This window comes from Jaculus jaculus, chromosome 4, assembly GCF_020740685.1.
Source record: "Jaculus jaculus isolate mJacJac1 chromosome 4, mJacJac1.mat.Y.cur, whole genome shotgun sequence".
Classification (NCBI taxonomy): Eukaryota; Metazoa; Chordata; class Mammalia; order Rodentia; family Dipodidae; genus Jaculus; species Jaculus jaculus.
In genome coordinates, this window is record NC_059105.1 from 61,159,489 (window position 1) to 61,183,687 (window position 24,199).

The 24,199-nt window shown below is 41.1% G+C and overlaps 2 protein-coding genes across 2 annotated transcripts in view; both read left to right on the forward strand.

Annotated features, from left to right (window-relative positions):
• Pde11a (phosphodiesterase 11A) overlaps positions 1-24,199 on the forward strand; it is a 419,014-nt gene that overhangs the window by 173,804 nt on the left and 221,011 nt on the right. The window contains exon 6 of the mRNA XM_045146663.1: positions 21,139-21,271. Within this exon, the coding sequence (XP_045002598.1) occupies positions 21,139-21,271 (133 nt within the window). The remainder of the gene's footprint in view (positions 1-21,138; positions 21,272-24,199) is intronic.
• On the forward strand, positions 7,307-7,798 carry LOC101610148 (probable ribosome biogenesis protein RLP24). The gene has a single exon (XM_045146664.1). It carries the CDS (start codon positions 7,307-7,309, stop codon positions 7,796-7,798), a length of 492 nt encoding a protein of 163 aa, XP_045002599.1.

Consider the following 24,199-nt stretch of genomic DNA (forward strand, 5'->3'; position numbering starts at 1 on the left):
ACTCACCCTCTCTGTGGCTGGTTTTCTCTATCTCTCTAAAATAAATAAAAATATTTAAAATTTTTTATCTCACTGGGAAGTATTTTTTAATATTTAAAATATTTTTAAAATATACTAGCTTTATATTATTCCCTCATTTTTGCAACTAGAAGAGGTAGAGAAAAATAAATCTAGAAATCATTGAGCACCTAGTAGGGTAAGACCTTTTGTTTATGGGCTATAGATATATCTCAATAGTAAAGCACTTGTGTAGCATGTATGATGCACTGGATGCAATTCCTGATATCACAACAAAAGAAAAAATTGTTTAATGAGTCTATGAGCATTCAGGTCATTCTGTTGCCTCAGAGGAAAGAAAAGCATTGTGTGTGGAAAGATGAGAGCAGTCAGAATAATGGCCTGCCCAAAGATATCTCTGGACTTGTCCCCAGAACCTGTGAATATTGCCTTACGTGACCAAAGGACTTTGCAGATCTGAATTGTGAGCTGGGCAAATTATCTTGAATTGCCTGGATGGACCTACAATCATGTTCTAGAGTTTCAGGCATGTGCCACTATACCTGGCTTTGAAAAACATTTAAAATAAGAAATTGTTTTACATACTGTTTAAGAGATTTGCCATGGGTTACATGGTGCCTTCTGGTATTAGTTACTTTCTCTTTGCTGTGACCAAGTAACTAATAAGAAGTAACTTAAGAAAACAAAGGTTTCTTTTAGCTTGGTGTTCCAGTCCATCATGGCAGTGGGGGTGGGGGTATGGCAATAGGAACTGCAGTCCACTGATCACATTCACCCCTTAGTGAGGAAGCTGAGAGGTGATGAATGCTGCTGCGGAGCTCGTGTTCTCCTTTTTATTCAGTCAGGACCTTAGCCTACGGAAAAGTGCCATGAGTTCTCCCACCCCAACCTAATGTAGAAAGTCCCTCCCAGGCATTCCCAGAGATTTGGTTCCATGGTAATTCTACATCTTGTCAAGTGTCAATCAGAGATGAACTATCCAGATATCCCTATCCAAAATTACAGATCCACCCCAAATCTCAAAATGGGACCTTATTTGGAAATGAAAATGTAATTAGACATCTTGAAATTAAATAAGGAATCCTTATAAGAAGTGTAAAGACACAGAGGCACAGGGAGCCAAGGCCATGTAAAGACAGAAGAGGCAGACATTAGAGTGAGCAATATGTAAGCCCAGAGGCCTCCAGCATTGTCAGAGAAGCAATTTCTAAGGTTTCAAAGATTTATTTGACTCATACCCCCAGTTATCAAATGAGGAAGATAAAACGGATAACGCACACTAGATATTTCTTCCAACAATGGAGCTCCAGGAAGCTATGATTATGTGAATCCAATATTGTCATTATAATGATTTCTTATTTAATTACAGAAAGAGTATAACTGTCTTTGGAGGTCTCTTATACTTTTAGTCTAATGTCTAATGTCTCCACCAAGACATTTGTGACATGAGACATTGGAATCAGCTGTTCTCATTTTACAAGTAAAGAAATGGAGGCTTGGGGAGATGAAGTGTCTTGCACACAGTTGAGGCTAGATAGTGTTAAGCTATTCCTCCAGGGGCAATACTCTCCTCAGATCTGCACACTTTTCTGCTAGTTTATACCCAAGAGGGGTATGTACAATAAAGACCAAGGTCTTACTTTGTAGAAATAGTGATATTCTGGTGAAGACAGGAAGTGTAGGGTAGGCAGAGGGGTTTGGGGATAGGTGAATACTGCATAAAAGACAAAAATTCCACCAACCCTTCTAAAGTCAATGGGTAAATCAAGTATGGTGGTGCACTCTTATAATCCCAGCAATCTGGGGACTGATAACAGCAAGATTGTGAGCTTGGGACCAGCCTGGGCTATATTGTGAGGCCCTGTCTTCATGAACAAAACAAATAAACAACTACGTCAAAAAAATTCCCCAAATAATATTAAGAATGTCTAGCATGGTTAGAATATCTGGCAATATTAAGGCAGTCCCTAGCTAAGCCATATTAAATCCTGAGACAAAAGAAAAAATACGGCTCTGAAAACATTTTTGACATTTTATTCATTATAGAATTTTATACCAATTTGCCTTTTGAGATATTGCACTGAAATGTTGTGTATCTTAATTGTTGAGTTCTCTGTGCTTAAGTTTTTGTACCTGAGGAAGTGTTTGGGTGTCCTCACCCTCTCTCGGCTTCAACCCTTCCAAGAGAATATTAGTGAGAGTTCATTGGACACAGATGCTTTCCCCTGGAAGCATCAGAAGACACGTAGGTAGGGAGATAGGCATGTAGAAAAGTGAAGGAGGGATGCTTGAATTTTAAAGCCTTGTAAGAAGGCATCCTTTTTTCAACACAATATTACTTCCTCTCAGAAACCTGATCATGACTTTTTTTTTCTTCTGATCACAAATTTTGATGGTTTCTGCTATTTAGAAAGCCAGGATCCTTATGATCTTATAATATAGTCTGGTATATTTTGAAGCCATAAAGCATTGGTACTGATAGAGACTGTATTTCTAACAGTGATGTTTTCTTGGTTTTGGTTTTGTTTTTTTCATAGCTGGATAAACCAGCATTGTTAAGTAGTAGAGGGAAAGAAAGAGAACTAGATCTTCAGCTCATTAATTAAAAAAACTCACTATTTTGTGGTTTTGCTGTGTGTTACGATAAATACTGTACAAAGGTTGCCTCATTTATTCCCATATCACAGATCAGGGTAAAGAGTATGTCCAGGGCCGTATCATACATGACAGAGACAGTGTCTGCAACACAGCCAACCTGGTCCTGTCACTCATTCTCTCAGCCACCCACTTACTATTTGTAAGTGGATTAACAGAGAATTTTATTAGAACCACCAAAAGAGCATAATGCCTTTGCTTAGGAGTTACTCAGAAAGGTATTTGGGAGGCTGGAGAGATAACTTAGTGGTTAAGGCACTTGTCTGCAAAGCCTAAGGATCTGGGTTGGATTTCCCAGTACCCATGTAAAGCCAGATGCACAAAGTGGCATTATGTGTCTGGAGTTCATTTGTGGCGGCTAGAGGCCCTGGCATACCCATTCTTTCTCTTTTCCCTCTTTCCCTCCCTCTTCCCCCTCTCTCCTTGAAAATAAATACAAGAATAACAAAAGAAGATATTTCTTGAACAAATGATTTATTGACATTTCCCCCACACTGGAAATTGTAATGGCGGCTCAATGCCACTGCCATCGAGGTGGAGCCATGACACAGCTGTCGCCTGGTGAACTGCTGAGGTGCTTACGTCATCACTTTGTGTGGTGTATACTGCTGGGATACAAGGCTGTGCTTAAGTGCTGGTTGATACTTTCACAAGATTACACTATGATTTGGCATTAAAACAGAGGATTATAAAATACGTAAACAAGAAGTAGAGTATGATCTGACAGAAGTGATGCAAATATTTCTTGCTGAGAACTGGTCACAGGCCTGTGTATTTCTATGCAGCAGCAATTAAACAAGAAACTGAAATGCAAATGAAATGATGTCTTGTTTTGTTACTGAAATACACAAGGAAGTATCACCTACCGCATGTCCAGACATGCAACCAAAGACAGAATTTACCACAGCCCAGACAACGAATGAAAGGAATTTCAACACAGTAAGAGGCTATTATAGACAAAGTCATGTGTCCATCAGGACTGTTACTATAGTGGGAACACCAATTTGTCAAAAATTTCCAAGTAATTGGAAGCTACTTCATTTCTAGTGACAAGTGATTCAACCGAGGGAAATGAGAAAAAAAAAATTGAATGTCATCAAAGAGGAGATGCTGAGAAAATCTCACTGTCTTTTGACATGCTTGTAAATGCCAAGGGTGCTAAAACAATTAATATCAAGAAGTCAGATCACTGACTGTGGCATTTCTTCATGATGGCATGTAAAATGTCAAGCTGCCAAAACTTGCCACTATATTTAACTCTAAACAACAAAATGAAGACTCAGGAGACAAAATTTTGGCCACGAGTCCACGTACCATGTGTCACAGATTCTGTTCCATTGTGTGAGCAGAGGCATTGCAGGTGCAATGGAGGCTAAGAACAGGAGCTGATTCTGGATTCTGTAGGCAAAGCCTGAAGAACAGAGCTTTCCGCCAGGTGGGGACAGAAAAGGAAGCCAGGGACACGCAGCAGAAAGGACAAGCCAAAGATCCGAAGCAGGAGCAGAGGTGACACGTGTTGTCAGCTTACAGTTAAAGGAAGCGTGACTGGCTTAAGTATCGAGGAATCCAGAACCTGTCCTATAGCCGGCAGAACTTATTCTGCCAACAACCTGAAGGAACTTGACGCTGTTCCGTAAGCCCCAGAAGGCCTGCAGCCCTGCCAGCATCGTGACTTTGGTCTTGTAAGAACCTGAACAGGAAGTGCAGCCACACTATCACGAAATCCTGACTTCCTAAATTCTGAGATGATAAAGGGCTGCTCTTTTAATCTACTTCATTTCTAGCAGTTTATTATCCAAAAGTAGAATATAAAAGCATTATTACTGTATGAGATTAAACTCAACCTCCTATGAGAATAAGACTGAACTCTGTGACATTAGTGTACACATGTGCGTGCACACACACACACACACATACACACACACACACACACACACACACTACACAGGAGTGTCTGACAGCTGAGCTACAAATGGATGACATGGGGCCATGTGGATGACCAGGAGTCTTCTTTTGGGGGGTGGAGGGTTTGAGGTAGGGTCTCCTTCTAGCCCAGGCTGACCTGGAATTCACTATGCAGTTTCAAGGTGGCCTTGAACTCACGGCAATCGTCCTACCTCTGCCTCCCAAGAGCTGTCATTAAAGGTGTGTAGCACCATGCCTGGCTGACCACAAGTCTTATATAACCTTCCAAATTTATGTTATCCCTTGTTTGTTTGTTTTTGTACCTGAGTCTGTGTAGTTAAAGAATTGCTAATGACATGACTGAGCTCCAGCCAAGAAGGGCTTACTCGAGGAGGACACTTCAGGCTCAGCTGTAGTTTTCTCCTAAGAATGATAGCATCAGGTCTCACTGCGGGGTGTGGGGCAGCTCAGCAGAAGGTGCTGGAGGTGGTCTCAGGGCACTCTTCTGTATCCATGGTATTCTGGGTGCATCTGTGAACATAGATAACTGAACTGAGAAGTGATTCAAAAGAATGACCCTCTGAATTGGAAGGATTTTAGAGATGTCTCAACAATTTCTTTTGCTTGTGATTTTGATTTCATGCATAATCAACATACATAGTTTTCAATTTTCCCTGAAGAATAGAGTATGATAAAAAGTATGTCTTATCTAAAAGATTTTTGAAAATAAGATTAAAATATTTTAAGTAATGAGAATGCATTGTCTCTTGGCAGCATCTTTTCTTTCAGTGGTTTGAAGATAACAATGTATCTTATGATTGACAGTACTAAAGACAACAATGCTTCTTATGATTGACAGTACTACAGACTCAGTTAACTAGTTTGGATGTACAACACCTGGTTTTCCTGTGACTCCTTAGCTGATCTACATCTACCCTGGAGGGTACATATTACGTTAACTTTGAAAAGCACTTGAGGCAGTTTAACATTTCTTTCAGTTTTAACATGGGACGGGCAGCCCTGCTATTCTTTTCAACAAATTTTCTGCTTCCATCTCCTTGGCTAGAATGGTAAAGTTTGTGTTCCATCAGTTCTGTGTGGAATCCAGTTTTGCAAACAAACAAATGAAGAATCTTTCTAACAGTGCTCTGAAACCTTTCCAGATTATCTCTGTACCTCTCTTTTAAACATCCAGACTCCATGGCCTAATTCCTATCATTTTTAAAGGCAAGATGATATCCATAGTTCTAAGAAGATGAAAACATGAGGTGATCTCTATAGTTTGTCCAAGGGTCTATTAACAAGACTCCCAGAGTGTCTGGGTAATCATCCTTGTCCTGTATCCATGATGCAACCAGGAATAAACTTGCCATAAGACAGATTAGCCCAACGAGATTAAGTATGACGAGTGAGGGTTTATTGACTGTTAGGTGGGTACTGTGGTTATAAATTATGTCACAACTATGCTGTGGCTGGTCCACATGAGTGACCCCTAGCATCCAGTCAGATTATGAATCTGATTCTGGGTTTAGAGGAAAAGTCACATCTCCAGCAAGTGTGATGTGACACTCTGATGTTCCACATGTGACACTGATGTGTCTACAGGGAATCAGGAATTACTGTGGAGAGTGTTGCTAAGTGTCTGTCACTGTGACTCCTGTCTGTGCCAGTGTCATTGTGTATCCTCTGTATTAGGACCGCCAGTTATTGTACATGAGTCTAAACACACCTAAAGTGAACAATTTGTGTAACTACACTTACCTTTATTATGCACATATGTTCATATTTAGTCCGAGACCAAAACAAAAACCTTGCTATCCTGAGCCACCAAACTCATTTCATGACTCACCACTTTGTTGTAACTCATAAGTTGAAAAACACTGCTCCTCAAATCTAAGTCTTATCTCTTTACCAATGAAATGTTTGTAGCTTCACTAACTATTGCTACTGGTTATTTTTAAATACAGTGAGGAAATGGTATTTCTTAAGTATTTGGAGCTTCTTTACTCATACAATACTGTCCATCAGATTAGGTACTTGGGAATTACTTAATTTACGTCTTTTTATTATTATTTTACTTCTGAGAGAGTGACAGAGAGAGAGGGGGAGAGAGAATAAGAATGGGCACACCAGGGCCTTTCAGCTGCAGCTAATGAACTCCAGATGCATGTGCCCCCTTGTGCATATGTGCAACATTGCACACTTGTGTCACTGTGCATCTGGCTATGTGGGACCTGGAGATTTGAACATGTGTTCTTAGACCTTACAGGCAAGCACCTTAACTGTTAAGCCATCTCTCCAGACCTAGTTTACATCTTTTGTACATTGACTCAGCACAACTGAATAAAAGGTGTGCCATTTGGGACCACATACAGTAATAATGTCCCCATACCTTCTGTTATAGAACAGACTCATTTCAGTTCTGCTGGGACCCAGCACCCTCATTCTTCAAGTCTTGTACTAGGGTCCTGTTTAGAAACACATCAGTGAGTCAGCTCCTGTTCTCTAAGCAGCATGTGCCAAGGTTACATGAACAAAATACTGTTCAGAGGAAATGATTTGAAGGATGAAGAAGACAAGTGGACGGGAGGGAAGAAAGGATGGAGGGATTGTGATCAGGGTACATTGTGTGTATGAATGGAGGTTGTCAATTAAAAGTTTTAAAAAAAAGAAGGGGACTTCCTCTCGTGCTCAGGGCGTGGTAGGAGAGGTCCCACTTGGGTTCGACATGAAGATCGATAAGTGTTACTTCTGTTCCGGGCCCATCTACCCAGGTCACAGCATGATGTTCATCCACAATGACTGCAAGGTGTTCAGATTCTGTAAGTCCAAATGTTATAAGAACTTTAAAAAGAAGCGTAATCCCCGCAAGGTCAGGTGGACCAAAGCCTTCCGGAAGGTGACTGGTAAAGAGCTCACAGTGGACAACTCATTTGGATTTGAAAAACATAGAAATGAACCTGTGAAATACCAGCGAGAGCTTTGGAATAAAACTATTGACGCAATGAAGAGAGTTGAAGAAATCAAGCAGAAACGTCAAGCCAAATTTATAATGAACAGACTGGAGAAGAATAAGGAACTACAGAAAGTCCAGGACGTCCGGGAAGTCAAGCAAAACATCCATCTGATCTGGGCCCCGCTTGCAGGCAAAGGAAAGCAGCTGGAAGAAAAAATGGTCCAGCAGTTTCAGCAGGATGTGGGCATGGAAGATGCATCTTAAAACTCACTGTAGCCATTGTCTGCCTGTACATTTGAAGATCTCCTTTGGAGACGTAGACTGTAAGTTATTGATTACTGTGAGGTCCCTCAGGTGAAAGGTGACATCCCTGCTCTCTCAGAACTTCAGACCACCCGGCTGTCAGCTGCACCTCTGCGCCCCAGTCTCGCCGAGAGCTGTGCTTATGTAGATCACGACGTCTGTGAGTGCATACGTCAGTTGTCACAGAACATGCTCATGCCATTGGGAGAGTGACCAGGTAGCATTTATGTAATTACTGATGACAAAACGTCATGATCTTCTCTGCAGTCGAATACTCCTTTAGTAGGGTCACGGTGTGGGGAGGGGTCGTAGCAAGCCATGGTTGACCTGACAGCCTCACTGTCTTTTATTTTGATTGTACTTGATAGCCTGGCCCCAGTTGCTGTCTGCTCTCTGCTTCTCTTCTGCTCATGCAAAGTGATCAGCAGCCTCATACGTGCAGTCACAGCAGAGAGCCACTCTCTCCTCCACGCCCCCTCTACCTGGAAGGACTGTAGCCCTTTTAAACTGTGAGCCCAAAATAAACCCTTCCCTAAAGTGGTTTTTTTCCACATATTTTGCTACAACAATTAGAAAAGTAATACACTTTATCAATTTGTAAATTCTCTCCTCTTTTTCTCTTTTTTTTTGGGGGGGGGAAGGGGCTCAAGGTATGGACTTGCTCTAGCCCAGGCTGACCTGGAATTTACTATGTAGTTTCAGGCTGGCCTCAAACTCACAGCGATCCTCCTACTTCTGCCTTGCAAGGGCTAGGATTAAAGGTATGCCCCACCATGCCTGGCACTCTCTTTTTTTAAAAAAATAATTTTTTTTTTTTTTTTGCAAGCAGAGAAAGAGAGAAAAAGAGAGGTAGGGAGAAGAGAGACCTATAGGGAGAATAGGTGCACCAGGGTCTCCAGCCGCTGCAAAGGAACTCCAGATATATGCACCTTTTTGTCCATCTGGCTTTATCTGGGTACTGGAGAATAGAACCTCAGGTCATTAGGCTTTGTAGGCAGGAACCTTAATCATTGAGCCATTTCTCTTTCTTTTATCCTCACTTTTACATATCTGTTTATCTAACTTGGACTATTAAGCAAACTTACACAATTATGTAAGAGAAAATATTTCAAATACATTATAAATATGTCCCATTTATTTTCCTTTCTTTTTCATGGATTTTTTTTTTTTTTTCTGCTTGGCCTCTCCGTTGAGAAGCATGTGATGGGGCTCATGTATTTACAAACATGTTCTAATTTCAGGGAATTACACTGCCTATCCTGCAATCAAGGAAATGAAAACAAGTTTTAAAACATTAAAAATTAAAACAAAATGACCCCTACCCCAGTCACCCAGAAACGTGAGTGAGATTTATGGTGATATGTAACTTCCTTTAGATAGCCTCATAACATTTGTTTTGAGTATTACTTAGCACAGTTAGGACTATTGGCTGTATTTGACAATAATAATGTTGAGTTCTAGATGGTTCTAGGGTCTCATGTCCACCTCTCTTTCAGTTCTTTATCAAGAAAGCCTAACTCAGCAAGTCTGAGTCAACTCAACAGAGGATAAGACTGGTACCAGAGAATGGATGAACTTTAGATGCTCTTGGTTTCAAGGCCTCCTCCTTTATCAGAAGCCCAATTATTATAGAATCATATGGGTGATCTCTGTTCCCCTTTTCTAAAAATATTCTGATGTTACACAGTTGGGGTATAGCTACGAAAACACTTTATGTCTGACCTAGGCACACCTTTCAAGAATGTATAACACCTTGATACTTTGGTTTTGTAGGTTTTCTTTCCAAATAGCCCAATTGTGTAAGTCCAGTCCAGGCACTAGTAGTAGATGTGTCTGTACATAATTTTATTGCTAATTATAATGACCCTAAAGGAGAAGAAATGTTTAAAGGAAGTTGTATATTTGCCAAATTCATCTTGAGATACTCAAGGATGCCGTCTTCTTGAATGTCTAACTTTCACATATTAACATATAAAATTCAGATATCGGACTGGGGAGATGGCTTAGCAGTTAAATGTACTTTCTTACAAAGTCTGCCTGCCCAGGTTCAATTCTCCAAATGCCATGTAAAAGAGCAACAAGAGACCCTGGCATGCCCATAATTATTTTTATTCATCCTCTCTCTCTCAAATAAGTAAATACAAATACTTTTAAAATTAAGATATGTAATTTTATATTCATGTCCATGGCTTTGAACATGAATACTCAAATGAAAGACAAACCCTCTCATCACCCCCTATTAATTTTAGACTAGGGGGTTTGTTATGCTAGTAAAACTGTCACAGAGAATAACAGTTATAAAAAACGTTCAATGAACAATGATCATAAAAATGTACTGAACTTAGACATAATAAAGTGGCCCATGTAGGTCAACCGTTCCTTGAATTGATGCTAAGCAGTAAACAGTTATGGCAGCTCTGAAGCCATCATGGCTTTTATGTTTGACCCTTAGTTTTATAGTTCTCTCTCATTTAACATGCTTTAGTTAATATAGTTACTAACTGATTCCAGTTCTCCTCCCTTGCCCTGGGCACTGTGCACATGCCCAGGACCTATCGTGAGGTATGCCGCTGATGCAGAGGAGATGGTCATATCTATCCCCCAGAGAGATCCAGTGTGGCTACCTGAAGCCTCTACAGGTTAAAGTTTTAACTGTGCACTATTATTAGCAATTTTGCACACTAGTACTTTCTTTTCAGTACCTGTCCAAATCAGACAATGATACCAGTCAAGGAGAATAATATCTCTCCCACCCTAGGAGCTAAGCAGTTGATCACAGCATGCCCCCCACCCCGTTTATAGTACGTAAGAAACTTTGCATTGCATACCCAGCAGTATATGATAACCCCAAAGCAACCCTTGAAATGAATACTTGTAATATTCCATTAATACATTTACTGTAGTCTCATGGATACTAAGTTTTGACCAAGATGATTATGCCAACAGTAAAAAATATATAAAATACAAACCAAAGCAACTTTCTTTAGTTGTGAAACCAAAACAAGTCTTCACTATGTATTGCTACAAGGCAAACACCCACCCCTCACGTCCAACCCGTTTAACACCCAAGAGTCATGAAACACTTTCCCAAAGTGACACCTACTTCTAGGGGAGATAACCCTCATAATTTTAATTGTGTAACTTGAGGAAATGTCAAGAAAGTGTGTTAGTTGGTTGCTGTGTCTTAATTTATAATAATACTAATGCTTTCAATGAGAGGGATAAGAGTGTGATGAAGTATCCTCAGGCAAGACCTTCAGGGCAAGTTCATGAACAGGTCATGATGAACTTGAGGACTTCCTGAAACAGAGTATCTTCCTTGGCGACCATCTTGGCAGGGCGAACAGCATGTATCTGCTTGCTGTTTGTACTCTCTCATCCTTTCATAACAAAAAGACTCATTTGGTAGCGTCCACAGATAGACTAAAGCCAGGAGATGATTATTGATGTCCCAGCCCTAGGGGCTTATGCCCCTCCTGCTGGGGTCCCAGCTTTGCGTCCGCTGGTATTGACTGATTTCCTTAATCTCCTAATTAAAAGACAAACTTCAAATAATGTTGTGCAGCTAGAGGGGGCAGACAGAGCTTCAGGTGGAGACCAGCTCTCCCGAGAAGAAAAAGTAAGGAATGGAGTTTGTTTGTGAATCCAAGTTTAGAGAGGCATCTAGTCAATAAAGCAGAATGTCAAATGCTACCATGTTTAATCTGTCAATCAGAATTCAATTTTTGTTTGCAAAGCATGGACGAAGACATATCCGTCCCAAATACTTCCTGAATTTGCATGGTTCTCGGCCTTTCTGGTTTCTCCTCCCACTGGGTAATTCTCTAGTTATCAGAAGGTCTGATGACAATCATTCTTTGACAGTGAGAATTTCTGCCCAGACCTTAAGTGATCACTTTATACTTAATGGTCCCAGTCTTCATTAGTGATCAAGGAGAAGGTGTGGGTTTGATTCTGAAAATGATCAATTGGCGACAAACGCTGAGGACACTCATGACACATCAAAGAAGAAACTCGCACGTTGTAGTGTCCAAGTCACTGGTACAGGCTACTCCTCCTGGTGGGCAGGAAGTAGAGAAAGGGAATACGGTGAAGGGCTAATGTAAGATAGAACAGAAGGAACACAACCCTGCTGATCTACTTCCTTCAGCTAGGCCTCATCTCCTCAGTAGTGCTATTGCTTCAGTAATGTATCAAGGAATATATCCATAGCTAAGAGTCCTCAGGATCCAGTCACTTTCCAAAGTCCATCAGCTGGCAATGACACCTCCACCATATAAGTCTGTGGGGAACATTTCATATTCAAAACACAACAGGCAGGTTTCCATGTACCAACTCATTAGGTCAGCAAAAAGGAAAAAAAGAAATTCATTCCCCTCCTGGCTAGCATGTAGTACAGACCCAACCAGTGGTCATTCTTGAAAGAGTATGATACTGGAAGTTTCTAGGGAAGCTGTGTAAATAAACTCTAATATTGAAAACAGAAACATCACAGACATAGTTCAATGCTCATTTTATTTGAATAATTTGTTTTCTAATACAGAGATTCTTCCTTGAGAAATAATTCTGAAGATAGCCTCAAATTTATTTTCACAGATTTCTGTGTTTGAGACTTCAGCTAAGCTAGAATTTTCAGGCAACTGAAAATGTTGAGGTCACTTGTCCTGGGGTATTTCATTTGGTCTTGTTTTGTTTTGCTTGTATTGATTTCTCTCTTAAACTGCTCTGGAACTTGTCAACCCTGAGGTTTCTGTCTGCCTCGTAGGCACTCACTTCAGTGGCAAGCATTGCAAGAGTCTGTGTTTTTTGTTATAGGGCAATTCTATTTTATCCTTACCCTTGGTAGTCAACATATTTGAGCTGTGAAGATCTCTTTGGAGTCAGTTTGAGTCTCACATTTGGAAATCAGATCCCGCCGAGGAAGGAGACTCTGAACTGTAGCCCTTTCCATGAAACTCATGTAAATACACACATCTTCCTGTGACCATGATCTTTATAAAATGAGAGCTACAGTTGGCTTGACACTTTAGAATGAATTCTGAACTTAGGGATGCCAATTTTCTAGAGTTAAACATGCATCACTTTGTGCATCTGGCTCTATGTGGGTACTGGGGAATCAAACCCAGGCCTTTAGGCTTTGCAGGCAAGTGCCTTCAACCACTGAGCCATATCTCCAGCCACTGCTGTTTTTTCAGTCAGGATTTTTTTTAACAAAACATATTGTAAATATAAGGGTCAAAATAACATAATGTAAGAAGTATGTAAATAAGGAGCATAACAAGTCATGTAACATAGAGAAATAAGTTTGTTTTTGTAAACAAATAGTGCAGTAGGTAGCATACCAGCCTCATAAATAAACAAAATTGGAAATAGTTGGATGTTTCAAAAATATCTGTTTGTGGATGTCAGCCAAACTTTATACTCTGTGGGTAGAATCTAAAGGAACTATTTAATTAGGAGATGTGTGACCGTGTGAACCAAAGCAGTATGGCCTTAGGATCCAAAGACACAGTACACAGGGCCTTCCCTAGTATTAGAACTTTGGCATCCCAAGAGCTAGTGGTCAGCCTTCTTCCGGTAGATTCCAAGCAATGAGCTTGGAAGCCTTGGATGAAAAGTGTCGCTCCAGAGACTTATGGGGTACAGGGAGGATCCAAGTATCTGTGTTCTTAAAGTTATATTCATGACAGTTGGGAACCATTTAGTTGATACCAACTCATTTGCACCCTCAAGCTGTGATGGTCTGGGGATAATTAAGTTACAGATGTGTTTCCAAACTCTGGTGACTATTGCTATTTTGGTTAGGCTCAAACACAAAACCTTAATGTTGACCTTTGATATGTCTGGTCAAAATTTTTAGACTCACAAGAAAAGGTTGGTTAATTCAACTTTGGATGTTAATATGAGCTCCCCAAATCCTAAAGACCAGCTGGAAGCTGTCAATTCCAACCTTCCTCAGTGGAAGAAGAATGGAGAATGCTCAGAGTCCTTGGAGAAGACCGCTGTTCCAGACTGGCCTTCGCACGGAAAAGTTCACTAGCAGAACTGTGCCTAACGCTGCTGTGAACAGGAAAGTGTGTTCACTCAAGGAGCTGGCCATAAGTCTGAGAAGAATGATCTTTCGGGGAAGCCCATGGGAGACATGCTAATTATTGCTACACATTCCAAAGGCTGTCAGACAGTGAGATCAGTACTCTTCTGCTCTAAGAGGGAATTGTTATCGGGATATCGATTGAGTTGCCATAATGTGCATGGTATATTTTGAGGTCGTGGGTTTCCTGTCTCTGAAGGTGCTCGATTTAAGATTTCATGCCCACTGAAGAAGAGATTGAAAGAAGTCATTGGTAGCCCATAGAAGGATTTCCACAAGAGCTAGAAAACAGATGAGAAACTCCGAGTAAATGTGCACAGCTGGGCTACATTTCACCTACTCTCGTTCTCTTTACAGAGGACCCTATACAAAGCAGAGCTGCTCATGATTTTAACCTTGTCCTGTTCCAACAGCAATCAGCTGAAAAGAAGAAAATCACAACGAATAAAAGAGACCTCATGAATCAAAGATAGTTGACTTACACCCTTTATGAAAGAACTGACCCTTTAAGCCTGAGATAGCTCTCAAATATCAGAACTAATTGAGTCCCTCCTACCTTTTTTGCCTTTTTTTTTATTTTTTTCTGTTCTACAAGATAGAGTCCTGCTCTCTCCCAGCTGACCTGAAATTCACTCTGTGGTCTCAAGACTGACCTTGAGCTCACAGTGATCCTCCTACCTCTGTCTCCCAAGTGCTGGCATTAAAGGGGTGCGCCACCATACCCGGCAAGTCCCTTTTCTTTATGACTAAACTCATGGCACATTGTGGAACGTACAGAGAACTACTGTTATGTGTGGATTTGCAGTCAACATTCTAGTGCTTCTTAAAAGTGTTTACAATGCAAAACCTTGGCATAAATTACTTTAGTATGTACAACAGCTACCCAAGTAGCTCTCTGAAACTCAGTCTCAGATGAAGCCTAAGAGCCTTGCCTGAGATCATTTCAGGAGACGAGCGGAAAAGGCGTTCGAATGAGATATATCTGACTTCAGAGCTAGAGGGTTGAATTTTAACACAAAGCTCCCATCTTAAAAACATAAAATTGGGACTGTGGAGATGGATCAGTGGATAAGCCACTTGCTTGCAAAGCCTAAGGACCTGGGTTCAGTTCCCCACTACCCACGTAAAGCCAGATGTATAAAGTGGCACATACATCTGGAGTTTGTTTGCAGTAGTAAGAGGCCCTGATGTGACAGTTGTCTTCTCTCATTCTCTCTCTTTCCCTCTCCCTCCCCTTCCCTCTTCCTCCCTTCTCCTTCTCTCTCTGTAAAGTTAATAAAAATTCAAAACAAAAGCAGGGGGGGAAAAAGCAATGTTTTGAAAACTCAGTGTCATGAATCTGCATCATGGTAGAATGTTGGGATTGAACAATTAAACTGATGCCAAAGTCTTAATATGATGGCTATGGGCTGAGTGTGTCCCCAAGTCACATCTTAAGCTGAATCCCGATTTTGAGGATATTTGGAAGCAGAGCCTTTAGATGATGAGTTAGTCCTTATGAATGGGATTACTGTCTTTATAGAAAAGGCCCTGGAGAGCCTCACTCCTCCCACCTTATGAAGAAGGAACCAGATGGTGAAGCTTCCAGTGCCTTGAACTTGGTTTTCCCATTTCAGAACAACAAGAAGGAAATGTTTACTGTTTTTAAGCTACCCAGTTCATAACATTTTGTTCCAGAAACCAAGAACATAGCAGTGATGTAATATAAAAAGTAAAAAGAAAATCAACTTTCTTATTTTTCAGAGTATCCTGCTGCTCTAAACCTTAGTGCTTATACCCGTGGGGCATCAGCTGAAGAGATAGACGGTGGTTTTTAGAAAATCTGTTAGAACTGTTTCAGCCATGGGGCAGGTCAGCTCTCACCTCCTCTGAAGTCTTCGCTAGACTCTAACACTGGAAGCCATGTCTACCTTCGTGGTTTTGTTGACTGGGTGGCTTGGCAACATGCCCACATGACAGGCTTCTTATTTCAGAATTGCACTAGGCATTTTAATTTATATGTTGTTTAGTTGCCGCTGGGTAACAAGCTCCCTAAGGACAAAGATCATAGCTTTCTATTGTCTCAGCAGTGTTTATACAGGGTGAATACTCCTACAACTGTTCAACGAGATTAGAATGATTTCAGTGCAGCCTGAACTAAGCCAGATTCGAGGGTATTTTTACACTTACAATGAGTCTTTCAGGAGCCCCTGCTCAATGAGCATTTTGTCATTATTCCTTTGTTGGGAATTCTATAAGTAGGAAACCAGGTTTTTTTTTTTGTTTTTTTTTTTTTTTTCGAGGTAGGGTCTCACTCTGGCCCAGGCTGACCTGGAATTCACCATGGAGTCTCAGGGTGGCCTCGAACTCATGGCGATCCTCCTACCTCTGCCTCCCGAGTGCTGGGATTAAAGGCATGCGCCACCACGCCCGGCTAGAAACGAGGGTTTTTAATGATCAAATGTGATGTTTTTGCTCCCCCTTTCTGCAGCTCAGACTGAAGTGCTTATCACTGTCAGCATCTTATGAACTTTCTTTGGTGTTGACTGTCCCTCCCTTTTATTTTTATTTTTGGTTTTTCAAGGTAGGGTCTCACTCCAGCCCAGACTGACCTGGAATTCACTCTGGATTATCAGAGTGGCCTTGAACTCACACAAATCCTCCTACCTCTGCCTCCTGAGTGCTAGGATTAAAGGCGTGCGCCACCATGCCCAGGTCCTTTGAATTTTTAGATGATAACCCAAGATTCTTGCTCTTCTCCTGTCCATTCCTAGAAGAAAATGGGGTTAATAGAATCATCTGGGATTTAGGAGCCAGATTTAGGTAGAAAGTCCATTTCCTATTGGGAAGTTATAAAGCATTTCTGAGACTTGGTTTTTCTGAACTATAATATGTAGAGAATCATCTCCATCTTACAGGATCATGTAAGGACAGCAAATTAGTTGAGCAAAACATTTATCGGGTCTGGTCCTGTCCCAGAGTGCATGATGAGAAATTAAAAAACACACACACACACACACACACATATAGTTAGTTAGTTAGTTAGTCAGTCAGTCAGTTAGTTAGTTAGTTAGTCAGTCAGTTAGTTAGTTAGTTGAGAGAGAGAGAGAGAGAGAGAGAATGGGCATACCAGGGCCTCTTGCCACTGCAAACAAACTCCAGACACATGTGTCACCTTGTACATCTGGCTTACATAGGTAATTGGGAATCAAACCTGGGTCCTTAGACTTCACAAGCAAGCACCTTAACCACTAAACCATTTCTCCAACTCAAGAGAATTTTGTTTTTTCTCCTTCTTTCTTCTCTTCCCCTAGATACTGATTTCCCTTCGGTAGCAGACAGCTTCAGGTTTGCTGAGATGAACTTCCAGACCAGGCACAGTTATGGAGGAAGGGATATTTATTGAAGTTTACAGATTCAGGGGAAGTTCCATAATGGTAGAAGAAGTTGGCCCCCTCTTAAAGGATGTGTGTGTGTGTGTGTGTGTGTGTGTGTGTGAGAGAGAGAGAGAGAGAGAGAGAGAGAGAGAGAGAGAGAGAGAGAGAGAGGGAGAGAAATACCAAAAGCCAAAAGCCACACAACAGCACACTTCAGGAACTCTAGCTAGGCACACTTTGCATATATTTACATTGGAATTTCAAACCCACCACCACACCTTAAGATCTTCCCAGTGACACCTCCTCAATCCAAGTGGCTGCAGATACAAACTTCAAACTAATAAAACACTGAATATATTGGAGGTCATCTATTCAAACTACCACACCTACATAAGCTGTCCCTGAGAAATTTCATCAGTTGAATATTCTATCCCTGAAAATAATCTTACCTCTATATCATCAGCTTTCAGTCCTGAAAATCAACTAGGGTTCTGGTCCTGAGTTTTCTATAATGAGAAACATATTTTGGGCTTCCAGAATATGCTATCCTTTCCATCTCTCCACTTCTCAAAACAAATCCTTGCTACGAATAGTGCCACATGCTCAGGAGCAAATGTGAGCCACCACTGTTTGTCCCCCATGAGCTGTGGCATCTGCTGAGGTGTCTCTCCACTGGATGCCAGTAATACCTTATACACCATGTCCACAGTGTGCCCGGGTCTCCCCATCATCAGCCTCTTTTGAGCTCCCTGGCTTCCTTTCCATTTGTGTGTGTGTGTGTAGATGCACACACCATATGTGCATGCGTGTGGAGGCCAGGGGAGAATGTTCAGTCTTTCTCTTAACACTCATCCATGTATTTTTTCCTTGAGTTGGGGTCCCTCTCTCAATCTGGAACTGAAAGACACTTGTTGGCAAAACTGTGTAAGCTTTCCACCCACATTCTTCCACAGTCCCACGACAGCTCTTTTTCCTGTTTTTCCCCGTGCATAGTAGGTCAGCACTTTCAAATTTCTTGACCATAGAACATTTTTAAATTATACTATGGTTCTGGGGAGATGGGTCAGTTGGCAAAGTGCTTGCTTTTAAAGCAGGAGGATCTGAGTTAATTTCTCAGAACCCACAGGGGGTATTGGAAAAAAAAGCCAGAAATGATGACATGCCCTTGTAATCCCAGTGCAGGGGAGGTGGGCATAACAGGATCCTGATCATTCTGATCATTCTATTTGCCCTTGCCAATTTCCAGGCCAATGAAAAATACTGTATTCAAACAGAACAGGGCATAGTGCCTGAGAGGAATGCAATTCAAGGTTGTCCTTTGGCCTCCATGCACACACATATGTGCACCCACACAGGCATGAACATGTACATATATATATATATATGCACAAAAAATATGCTGTGAAACACAATGTACAAACAACACAGAATGAAATAACACGTCAATAAATCCCTGAAAAACATTCACAATTCAATGCACATTGTTTATGTATAAACTAAAAAATGACTTCATTAACAGAGATCCTCATAGGTCTATTATTATGTTTCTTCTTATATTTTATTTCCATTGAAGCATAATATATATTTTCGTTTTTCATAGTCACAAAGTAGCACGGAGAAAACAGAGCATGAATTTTGTTATGTTTTAGAAAACAAACATCTTCTCTTTGAAGTTCTCAGTCTTTGTACTTGTGATGGATGTTCCTCCTAAGAGCTGGAAGGCTGAGCTTTTCATTAAGACTTTCATTGTACAGCTAGCGATCTGTAAAGACCTTTATGTACTTTTGATGTTTTATTTGTAGCAAAGTATGAATCGCATCACAAACATTTAGTGAATTTACCAGACACAGAGCATCTGTATCTACAGATGAGATGTGGTAATAGTGGTAAAGTCTGTGGTTGTCACTCACTCATGCGCCTTGCGTCCTCCATGCCAGTTCCCACCATGCTCCGTGTGGCATAAAGTCCCAACAGGCATATGTGGTGTAATAATAACAACAGTGCACAGTGCTCAATATTGTTGCCATGTAATGTAGCTTAGACTAAAAGAATCGATAGTGATCTTATTAGTGCTATCATGTGCTCTTCACATCGCATGCACCCACTTCCACCACAGTGTAGTCTGTAAACCATCTCCCTACTGTACTTTCCTTTATTCACATAATTATAGTTACCGTCTTTCATCCCATCAAGCCACATGTTAAACATCCTCCCTGGAAATTTCCGTCCTTCCTTCCCTTCCTTTCTTCCTTCCTTCCCTCTGTCCCTCCCTCCTTCTTTCTTTCTGAGAGAGCCAGATAGAGATAGAGAGGATGAACGGGGACACCAGGCCCTCTAACTACTGCACATGAACTCCAGACACATACGCCACCTTGTGCATCTGGCTTTATGTGGGTACTGGGGAACCAAACCTGGGTTCTTTGCCTTTTCAGGCAAGCACCTAAATTGCTAAACTATCTCTCCAGTCCTTTCTTTTATTTTTTTAAAAAATTATATATGGGGCTGGAGTGTTGGCTCAACAGTTAAGGTGCTTGCCTACAAAACCAAAGGACCCAGGTTCAGTTTCCCAGGACCCACACAAGCCAGATGCACAAGGTGGCACATGCATCTGGAGTTCATGTGCAGTGGCTGGAGGCCCTGGAGTGCCCATTCTCTCTGTCTGCCTCTTCCTGTCTCTCTCCATCTATCTCAAATAAACAAATAAATAATTTTACAAAGTTATATGTGTGTGCAGTTGTGTGTGTGCTCACACACACACACACACCACATGAAGGTCTCAAGTGTTGTTTCTCAGAAATGCTGTCTACCTTTTCTGAAACAGGGTCTCTCATTGGCTTGTAGCTGGCCAGTTAGGCTAGACTGGCTGGTCAGTGAACCCGGGGATCCACTTGTCTCTGCCTCCCCAGGGCTGAGACTACAAGTGCTGGGTTCTGGGGATGGAAATTGTCTTAAATTATGTTGTTTTGAACAGTACTCGGTTTTGCATCTCTCCAGCTTCTGGAAGTGCTCAATATGCCATGGAGAAAAGACTGAAAGGGAGGAAGCTGGGGGCAGTCTTACTAGTTCTCACACTGTAAATTTGATGTCTGCCACAAAAGTGATGAAGAGAAAAATCCACAAATAATTAGGCACAAAATTCTCTATTCAGTTTGAAGATAAAGTTAAAATTACTAATATTAGTGGTTCATAACATTAAACTTTCACATTTCCAAGTAGGAAATGTGATTTTCTTTAGAAATATACTCAGAGATTACAAAAATAGTAACTCATATACTGAAATTGTTCCTAAGATTATACAGTCAAGAGGTGCTCTTTAGGTGCATCTAAAATTTCATATGTTCTTGCTGAGCATATACTCCATGATAGAACACTAGCTTAGCATACATGAGGTCCTGGGCTCTATCTTCAACACCACACACACACATACACACACACACACACACACACACACACACACACACAACCACGTAATTTTTATTTCTGATTTTTTTCCTCCTTCTTAGCATCAAAAAAATGTACTTTAGTTAAAAGGGACAGGCTCGGAGTTTAGTGGAACTTTATTAATCACAGTTCTGTTATTTTATTATCAATTTTGGTCATTACCTGATTATCTGCTTTATATCTGTCTGTTTTGGGGCTTAAGCACAGCCTAGATTTACTCTCTGGCTTACATGTTTCTATCCATGGTTTCTGTTAATTTGCATTCTTATGGGGGAGTCTTATAGTTATCTTCATCACTTACTCCTCCTTAATAAGGATGGGTCATCTTGCCATTAATGTAGTTGTGTAGAGTTTATTTTCAAACCCACTTACACCTCTCTTCTTCCTGTTGCCTGCCCTTGGTGCTCTGACAGTTTCAAAGAAAGCATGGAGAAATCGTCATACTCTGACTGGCTGATAAACAACAGCATAGCAGAGCTGGTCGCCTCAACAGGTCTTCCTGTGAACATCAGTGATGCCTACCAGGACCCGCGCTTTGATGCTGAGGTAAGTGTTCTGTGGTTGAAGTTCCCTTGTCACAATGCTGGTGGTTTGCTGGTTGGAGAAAAAAGGGGATGTTATATAGGTCCACAGCAACCAAGTTTCCTGGCACTTATGCGTTCTTTTGTGATCTGTGATCTGGTTCTCAGTGTTGCCTGCCTTTTTTGTTTTAAATTTTTTTTTGTCTATTTTTATTTATTTATTTGAGAGAGACAGACAGAGAGAGAAAGAGGCAGATAGAGAGAGAGGGAGAGAATGGGCGCGCCAGGGCTTTCAGCCACTGCAAACGAACTCCAGATGCATGTGCCTCCTTGTACATCTGGCTAACATGGGTTCTGGGGAATTGAGCCTTGAACCGGGGTCCTCAGGCTTCACAGGCAAGCGCTTAACCACTAAGCCATCTCTCCAGCCACCCCCCCCCCTTTTTAATGTGTGAGAGAGAACTGGTGCACCAAGGTCTCCAGTCACTGTACTCGAACTCCAAACATGAGCACCACCTTGAGTGAATATGTGATCTTGTGTGCTTGCAGTAACTTGTGTGTCTGGCTTATGTGGGACCTGCAGAGTCAAACATGGGTCCTTAGGCTTTGCAGGCAAGTGCCTTAACCACTAATCCATCTCTCCAGCCCAGCTTTTTACTGGAAGAACTTTCCTGTCTATCTTATTTGTGGCAAGATGATTGTTCTTAGTCATGATTGGACATACTTTGTATTAAAGTACAAAACAAAATATTTAATAAGAATCTATGCCTAACATAGGTAGTTGCCAACAGCTGCTAGGATTACTACCGTACTTTTAAAACTTGCTTCTAAGAACAATAAATTGTTTGGTGTTATTGTTTAATGTTTATTATAAGGCATATTGTACTAATAGGTAGACAATATTAACATGCAGGATTAAAGCTTACATTTTGAGGTAGCACAGAATATCATGTAGGGAAGTTTCATAGGAGATTCTAGGGTGTTTCTGTGGAGATATAGCTAAATATTTAGATGTATCAGGTAGATGGATAGGTGGAAGGATAGGTAGATAAACAGATGATAGATATATAGATATATAGACGATAGATAGAAAGCCAGGATGAGCTCTGAAAGAGTAGCTGGAGATTTGGGTGAAGGGCGGAAAGGCTGGTGCTGCAGGCAGAGCTGAGCCAGCATGGGAGGCTGGGGGAACTGGGATTAATGTGGTGGAAGGGCCATGATAGATGATCCTGAAGAGGGAAACAGGGACTATGTCACCAAAAGCCTTTGGGCTGTTGTAATTAATGACTTGGGATGTTTACTTGGACAGTGGAACCAGCATTTGAGTTTTAAATGGACAAGATTCAGGAGTTGTAGTTTTTTCAACTGCTCTATTTATGGCCTGGGCTGGTTTGTTCTCCTTAGACAACCTGGTAGTCACATCTCATTTCTCTCAGGTCACCATATTGTTGCCTACCCAGCAGGAGTTGTGTGTTTTTTCTTGTTTTCGTTTATTTATTTACTGAAATTTTGAGGGCAGGATCTTATTATGTAGCAATTCTCCTGCTTCCACTTCCCAAGTGCTCAGGTTATAAGGCATGTAACCCCAAGTCCAGCAGAAACTGTATTTTAGAATGATCATACCGGCTATAGGGTATATTTAGCAGTAACAAAAGAACATTCAATTGTACAATGCCAAGAAGTAGGGGTCATCATCATCTGTACTTCAGAGAAATTGAAAGCTTAGATGCCAGACAAGGCTGCAGTCAATACTGTCTCTCAGACTCCACATCCCGTACTGGCTCTCCTGCTTCGGGCTGCCCCTGGTGTCCGTTGTGAGGACTCAGTGATGTCAGGGAGACAGGAACCTAAATCTAATTCATAACTTCAGTCAGATCATCTTTGCAGATATCTATGAGTAAATGTTAGATTCCCAGAACCCATCACTTCTCTGTAGCTTCCTGGAATTCTCCTGCAGCCTCTACTTCTCATGGGTTTTCTCTTCCTCCTAGAGCAAAAAACGTGCACGTTCTTACATTGGAAACTCTTTCTTGAACTCCCACTCCGTGCTGAGTGCTCTTAGCTGTCCTCATGCTGACCACCCTCCAGCTCCCTGTCGTCCTGAGACATTGAGTCTGAACTTTGAGTGACCTCCTTTGAAAAAGTGCATAGTCCCAAACATCTTCAGTTCGCTTAGAAGTAGACCACCACCATCACTTGGGTTCTGTGGCTGCAAGAGGGAAGATGTTATAAAGATGTCAGTGTTTATGGACTGTAGCACTGTGATTGGGCTAGGACTGATTTATAAAGTCCTCCCATTTGCTATGTGACTTTTTTCCCTTGATCATAGAGAGGGTGTATTTATGAAAAGATTTCTGTGCACACAGGTATTATAAAAAATGCTTCCCATATTCTATAATTACCACCAATAACTGAACAACCTCAAGGGCTTCATTATGCAGAGAAAACAAACAGTGATTGCCTATTGATGGTTACAAAGTCCATATATCTAGTTAGATATGTGGAAATGATACTCGTTTCCCACCCCTGGTTGTAGCACTAAATTGGGCGTGACTTGCTTTCATTATGTTCTTAGCTTTAGAACATGTAGGTGAAAGTCTAGGGATGTGAGTAATTCATCAACTTGTGTCTTTATTCATAGGTTCATAAAATATATGCACAGGTATAAGAGAATATGATGCAGTGTACACTTGTGTAACCAACACCCAGTTTAAGAACAAAAGAATCATTACTTTGAACCTCGTTATTGACCCCTCCATCCTATCTCCTGAGTTCCCGGCCCCAAGTAAACAATATCCAGAATTTGAGCTTAGCATTCCTTTGCTTTCCCATAGAGTTTCGTTGCACATGTTTGAATGTCTGCAAAATATGCTCTTGTGTTTTGCACTTCTTTGAACTTAACACTAATTAATAATGTGCATCTTTGTATGTGGCTTTTCTTCTGTGTGAACTG

Bases quoted from the DNA above. Each gene is read 5' to 3' on its own strand.
- LOC101610148 (XM_045146664.1), top strand. From the start codon at position 7,307: ATGAAGATCGATAAGTGTTACTTCTGTTCCGGGCCCATCTACCCAGGT.